The 6,999-nt window shown below is 55.4% G+C and overlaps 2 protein-coding genes across 2 annotated transcripts; both read left to right on the forward strand.

Moving 5' to 3' along the window:
* The first annotated feature begins 273 nt into the window (after window positions 1–273).
* LOC143363396 (uncharacterized) lies at window positions 274–2,247 on the forward strand. The gene has a single exon (XM_076803993.1). It carries the CDS (start codon window positions 274–276, stop codon window positions 2,245–2,247), a length of 1,974 nt encoding a protein of 657 aa, XP_076660108.1.
* Window positions 2,248–2,361: 114 nt separating this feature from the next.
* LOC143363397 (uncharacterized) lies at window positions 2,362–5,526 on the forward strand. The gene has a single exon (XM_076803994.1). It carries the CDS (start codon window positions 2,362–2,364, stop codon window positions 5,524–5,526), a length of 3,165 nt encoding a protein of 1,054 aa, XP_076660109.1.
* Window positions 5,527–6,999: the final 1,473 nt, after the last annotated feature.

The following is a 6,999-nucleotide window of genomic DNA, read 5'->3' on the forward strand; positions in this document are numbered from 1 at the left end:
AATTCTTGTAACTCTCGGAGGATAAATACAGTTATTTATTGTAAATCCGGCAATCACATTCTTTCCATCTCCTGCATTCACTCCCGTTATCATTTACTCCATCTCATTTCATACTTCCATTCAAACTCCCACACTCTCGGCAAAATCAAGTCGAGAGTATCGCACATTTCTGGTCCTTCGAGCCGGATTTACAAATAAATCTCCGCGAAGTGCAGTGGTGAAACATCTTCCGACAAGTGAGAACTCCATACATCGACTCAGTCTCGAAGCAAAATGGAACTCTCCGTCGAGGAACTGCTCGCCAAGCAGAGTGAGCTGGGAAGGAAGATCAGTCGCATAACGGAGAATTTCAAGAAGTCCATCGCGCAGTCAAAGATGACCGCGGGCGACGTCCAGTCCAGGCTCCAACGTCTCGAGGACTACTGGTCGGCGTTCCAACGGAATCACGATGTCCTGACTCTTCGACATCGGGACACGATCAAGGGCTCCGATTACATGAAGCAGGAATTTGCAGACGCGGTGGAGGAAGCGTACATGGAGCAAAGGGGTCGGCTGCTCGATCTCGCACGTCAGTTCAGCGAGGTAGGTGCACAATCCCGGGCGAAGGCTCCTTCCAGCGCGAGTGAAACCAAGGAAGGAGAGAGCGCTGGTTCAGCACCATTGCCGCGAATGCAGCTGCCAGAATTTCACGGCGAATACGTTGAGTGGCCAGCTTTCAAAGATTTGTTCACGTCAATCGTGGACAGGAATCCCCAGCTCAGTAAGGTGGATCGTCTGCACTATCTGAAAGTGAGTCTTCGAGGCGCGGCCGCCGATCTCGTGAAGGACCTGGCAACGACAAACGAGAATTACAACCGAGCGTGGACAATTCTCAAGGAACAATACGAGAACAAGAGAATCCTCGTGCGATCGTGCCTCGACCGACTTGCCTCGCTCCCCAAGATGAGAGAGAGCTCCGCACGTGAGATCGCCAACATTCACCAGGGCATCTCATCAGTGGTGAACACCCTGGACGGGTTGGGAAGGCCAATCAACAAATCTGAGGATTGGTTTGTCTACTCAGTGGTGCGTCTATTCGATCCAGTGACTCGGGAAAAATGGGAGGAAAGAGTTACCAGCAGCAACGATCCGCCATCCTTCGACACACTGAGAGACTTCCTCACGAAGCGGAGGCAGCAGTTAGAGGCGTCGCCGGAAGCAGCATCGGTGAAGCCAGCCCTGGGAATTAGCCGCAGTCAGGGTAGAAGCTCAGAACATCGCCAGAACTTTGGAGAATCTGCTGGCAAGGGGACGACGAAGAGCGTTAGAGCCCACCATGCACAGAAAGGGCAGAAGACCACGTGCGCGAAGTGTAGCAAGGAACATTACCTGATGCAGTGTCCCGAGTACAAAGCACTCCCCCCAGCAGAGCGACGCGGGCAGGTGGAGAAGCTTCACCTTTGCTACAACTGCCTCGGAAAACATACCCTGGCAGCCTGCCCGTCCACCAAAAGCTGCATGACCTGCGGAGAGAAACACCATTCGTCACTCCACGATGCATATCGCGACAGCCTATCAATGTCCAAGACAGCTCATCTTACCCTGGACTGCCGGAACTCAGCGGGCAAGGTGCTGCTCGCCACAGCAATGGTCCAAGTGGCAGACAAGTTCGGTCGAAGGCATGTGGTTCGTGCCCTCATCGACCAAGGTTCGGAGGTATCGATGATGACTGAGGCACTGGCGCAGCGATTGCAGCTCCCAAGAACCACCTCGTTGGTGGATATCTTCGGGGTCGGAGGGCAGCAGCTTGCTCGAGCACGGGGTCGAATCAACCTGGACATCTCGTCCAGCAGGGGTGACACCATCAAGGTCTCGGCGATCCTGCTCCCAAAGCTGACCGGATATGTTCACAGCAGCATAGCAGAGCCAAGATCCTGGAAACACCTGCAGGGGCTGGAGCTGGCGGACCCATTACCGGCAAAGCCGCCGCCCATCGAAGTCCTTCTGGGCGCCGACGCCTACCCTGCAATAGTGTTGGAAGGAGTGAGAAAGGGTGCTCCAGACGAACCTATAGGACAACTCACCGTCTTTGGATGGATCATCACCGGGATGGCCGGTACCACCACCGCCTCCTTGCACGCCCAAGTGCACCAGGCGATAGTCGGTGAGCCTCTGAGTACGCTGGTGCGAAGGTTTTGGGAGCAGGAGGAGCTGCAGGACGCGCACACCACCCTGACAGCCGAGGAGCGGGAATGCGAGGACCACTAAGCAGCAACCCACTCACGCACGCCCGAAGGTCGCTATCAGGTGAGGCTCCCCTTTCGAAAAGCAGGTGTCATCTCTTCAGGGTCCAGGACAGCAGCATGGCGGGCGCTCCGACGAATGGAGCAACGTTTCGAAAGGGAGGAGGACTTCAGGAGGCTCTACGGCGACTTCCTGAGGGAATACGAGACGTTGGGCCACATGTCGCCTGCCGGCGAACCACCAGCTGGACAAGCAGCCCACTACTTACCTCACCATGGGGTCCTGAAACCGACCAGCACCACGACGAAGTTGAGGGTGGTGTTTAACGGCTCCTGGTCCTCGCCGGCGCAGTTGTCGCTCAACGACTGCCTCCACGTGGGTCCAAACCTTCTGCCACTCCTCGCCGACACGCTTCTGAGGTGGAGGAAGCACCAATTCGTCGTCACAGCCGATATCACAAAGATGTATAGGCAGATCCTAGTACACCCAGACGATCGGGATCACCAGAGAATCCTGTGGAGGGACAGCGCCGCGAAACACGTGAGTGAATATCAACTCAACACAGTCACTTACGGTTTGTCATGTGCTCCCTACCTAGCGGTGAAGACGCTGCGACAGCTGGCAGACGACGAAGGCGGACGGTTTCCAGTCGGCGCGCAAGCACTCCGCCACGATTCCTATGTCGACGACATCCTCACGGGTGCAGACACCATCCTCGCCTTGAAGGAAGCCGCAGCACAGCTCCAGCAGCTCTGCATGGCTGGCGGCTTCCCGTTGCAGAAGTGGGCAACCAACGCGGCCGACCTGCAGGTTTCCCTGGAACCAAACCGGGACGAGTCCTCCCGGCCAACACCAGATCCGGAGGCCCAGGGAGAATCAAAAATGTGGACGGATTCCACGCACGCCACACTCGGTCTCCAATGGTCACCACGCTCCGATTGCTTCCAGTTTGTAATTGCAGACGACCATGCTCAACCAGTCACCAAGCGAGGAGTGGTGTCCAGAGCAGCCCAGCTGTTTGATCCGTTAGGATGGCTCACCCCTGTCGTGGTCCGAGCCAAAATAACCATCCAAACGACGTGGTTGTTGGCACTTGGTTGGGACGACCCGCTGCCGACTGCACTGGCGAACGACTGGGAGAGCTTCTGCGCCGAACTGAAGCAGCTAGAAGAGGTGAGGGTACCACGGCGACTGCTGCATGACACCAGCCCAACAAGGAGGGAATTCCACGGTTTTGCCGACGCCTCAGAACGCGCATACGGAGCAGTCGTCTACCTGCGAGAACAAAATGCAGAGGGTCAATGGACTGTCAATCTAGTGGCGGCCAAGAGCAGGGTGGCACCACTGCACCAGGTGTCACTACCACGGCTCGAGCTCTGCGCAGCGCACCTGCTCGCTCGCCCGATCCAACACACGGTTGCCACACTGCAGCTCGCGAACACCGCCGTACACCTGTGGTCTGACTCCACGGTAACACTAGGATGGATCCAAGCCCATCCCACAAAGTGGAACACCTACGTGGCTAACCGAGTTGCAGATATCCAGCGCAGGGTTCCAGAAGCGCAGTGGCACCACGTGGCTGGTGTTGACAACCCAGCGGACTGCGCCTCACGGGGAATGTCACCGACACAACTCCTCAGTTGGAGCCTGTGGTGGGAAGGGCCGGAGTTCCTGCGACGAGAGGACGAACTCCCACTGGCAACAACCACGGAACACGAGCAGCTTCCAGAGGCAAGGAGAGCAGTTGTCGCAGCCACCACCAGAGGAAGCAACATCAAGGGAGACAACGACATCCTGGAACGGTTCTCCTCGTACAACAGGCTGCTCCGCGTCACAGCATGGTGTCGGCGATGGCTCAGCAGATCAAAAGGCACCTCAGCCGGGCAGTCTGCCAACGCCAGCACAAGCCAGGAAGGGCTACCACCAGCCCTCAGCGTGGATGAGATCCTGGAAGCAGAAGAGGATTGGATCCGCCAAGTTCAGAGGACCGAATATGGGGTAGAACTCGCCGGACTGGCCAAAGGGCACGGCGTACCAAGAAAAAGCAGCCTCGCTGCGCTGCATCCAACGCTCGATCACAAGGGCCTGATGAGAGTCGGAGGCAGATTGAACAAGGCACCCATACACCCTGACGAGGCGCATCCACTCATTCTTTCCCCAGACTCTCGGTTCACTCAACTCTTAATTCAATCTGCTCACAGGAAAACACTGCATGGCGGCGTACAGGCAACCTTGGGCACCATCCGGCAGCGATACTGGGTACCGAGGGGACGCTCCATCGTCAAGTCCGCCATACATAGATGCGTCACGTGCACTCGGTGGCGGGCCGCTCCAGCACCTCAGTTGATGGGAGAGCTTCCACAACATCGAGTCACACCGGCTCGACCCTTCCATGCCACAGGGATTGACTACGCCGGGCCGATCTGGATGCGAACTGCGCCGGGCCGGGGTCACAAGGCGTATAAGGGCTTCCTGGCGGTCTTTGTCTGCATGGTCACCAAGGCCGTGCACTTAGAGGCCGTATCCAATTACTCAGCTGAGGCTTTTTTGGCCGCTTTCCGAAGGTTCATCTCACGACGTGGCATCTGTGCACACCTGCACAGCGACTGCGGGATCAATTTCCAGGGCGCCGACGGGGAATTACGCCGTCTTTTCACTGCCAGCAGCCGAGAGAACCGGAGGATCAGAGACCAGATGAGTGACCTGAGGACACAATGGCATTTCAATCCACCAGCTGCACCGCACTTTGGAGGCCTGTGGGAAGCCGCGGTGAAATCAACCAAGCATCACCTCCGGCGGACCATAGGAGATGCTCGGCTCACCTTCGAAGAGATGAGCACGCTACTCACCCAGGTGGAGGCCTGCCTCAACTCAAGGCCACTGACTGCACTTTCCGATGATCCCGCGGATCTGACCGCACTGACGCCGGGGCATTTCCTCATAGGCACGGCGTTGAATGCACTCCCGGAGCCATCGCTGCTGGATACGAGGGACCACCGACTCTCCCGGTGGCAGCTGCTGTCAAAAATCCGAGATGAATTCTGGGCGAGATGGCAGCGAGAATATCTCCAAGAACTCACCGCACGACCAAAATGGCGAGAAACGAAGGAGAACGTCGTACCGGGCTGCCTCTGCTTGATCTCAGGGGAAAACACAGCACCCACGCAATGGCCACTCGCGCGCGTGTCGGAAACGTACCCCGGAGCCGACGGGAAGGTTCGGGTCGCGAAATTAATCACCGCGAATACCGAATTAGTGAGACCAGTCGCGAAACTAGTTGTTCTCCCGATCGACGCGCAGTAATCAATGGACACGTCGATGCAGGCACACCGCGCACATGCCACGCGCATCATCCATTGACAAAACACGGCGTAGTACGGCGTAGTACGCGACGCCACGTGTGAATGAGCATCGGCGGTACAGCTTGTTTACACAACGCGACAAAGTTCACAACACCACCGAGATACACCAAAAACCACGCGAGAAGTACGCGTACGGACACGTTCGGCACTGATGCACCCCGTTCGGTTAATGCACGCGGGAGAAAATCGACAAGTCGAGGCGGGCGGGATGTTCGAAAACTGGCGCGCGCGAACAACACGCGGCGCGCAGGACTCGCGCGACCACACCAATCACGCGACGCACATCGCCGGGCACCAGCCACTCAGCGACAAACGGAAATTGCGCGACACGCGAACACTCGCATGATTGGTCGTGGCCCGCTCGCGAACGTTCGGGAAAGATCGCGAACGCTCACCCGGAAGCGACAACACGCGAAGAAACGTCGAGAAAGATCGCGGGTATAAAAGAGGGAGAGAGCGACCGCAACCCTCTCTCCTTTTCTTTCTATCGCGCACGTGCAAACATCAGCTGATTCGTATAATCAATCATAAGTAATATCGTTAATTCATTCTTTATTCATTCTTCTTACATTTTTATTGCGACAAATTCTTGTAACTCTCGGAGGATAAATACAGTTATTTATTGTAAATCCGGCAATCACATTCTTTCCATCTCCTGCATTCACTCCCGTTATCATTTACTCCATCTCATTTCATACTTCCATTCAAACTCCCACACTCTCGGCAAAATCAAGTCGAGAGTATCGCACAGGGATTTTTATACCTGGCCTTGGTCGCGTGCTTGTCGCGTCGTACGTAAGGTCTTACGACGCAACCAAAAAAAACCATTTTAATGTCGCCATTCTTTCAGTGCCACCATTTTTGGGGAGTCTATCGTTAGATCTGCCTATGCTCTTCTCCGCCGCGCCCGCAGACCCAGTATCTTGGCTCGACGTCACACGCTACATAGTATATGTGACCGCTGTAGCCAATATCTCGACTATAGCCGAAAGTATGTGTGAAACGAGGCCTGTCCCTTGCACTCTGATCCAATCGGCCACGCATTCGTACCTATGCTCTGACCAACGAGACCGAGGCAGTGAAGCACCCAGCGTGCGTCCTTTGCTAATTGTCTTGTAAGGGTAACTTCAACTCTGTCGCTCTCGAGCGCCTATGTTTACGTCTACTGTCTCGTCTCATTGGACAAGATATAGATACGCCATCGCATTCCTGCCAGGGAACCTTCCATCTAATCATTTTGAGGTCATTATGGACAAGAATTCAGAAGTTTTCCATATACATTTTTTCGTGTCGTAAGACAAAACGATGCAATGTATGTGGAATTAATTCTTCTTATTCTACAAGTTATCATGTGATTGAGTCATTACACACGATAGCGGACACTTTTGGGTGTATTGTTTCGGATTGCTTCCAG

The sequence above is a fragment of the Halictus rubicundus genome, unplaced genomic scaffold, assembly GCF_050948215.1.
Source record: "Halictus rubicundus isolate RS-2024b unplaced genomic scaffold, iyHalRubi1_principal scaffold0045, whole genome shotgun sequence".
NCBI classification, from domain to species: Eukaryota; Metazoa; Arthropoda; class Insecta; order Hymenoptera; family Halictidae; genus Halictus; species Halictus rubicundus.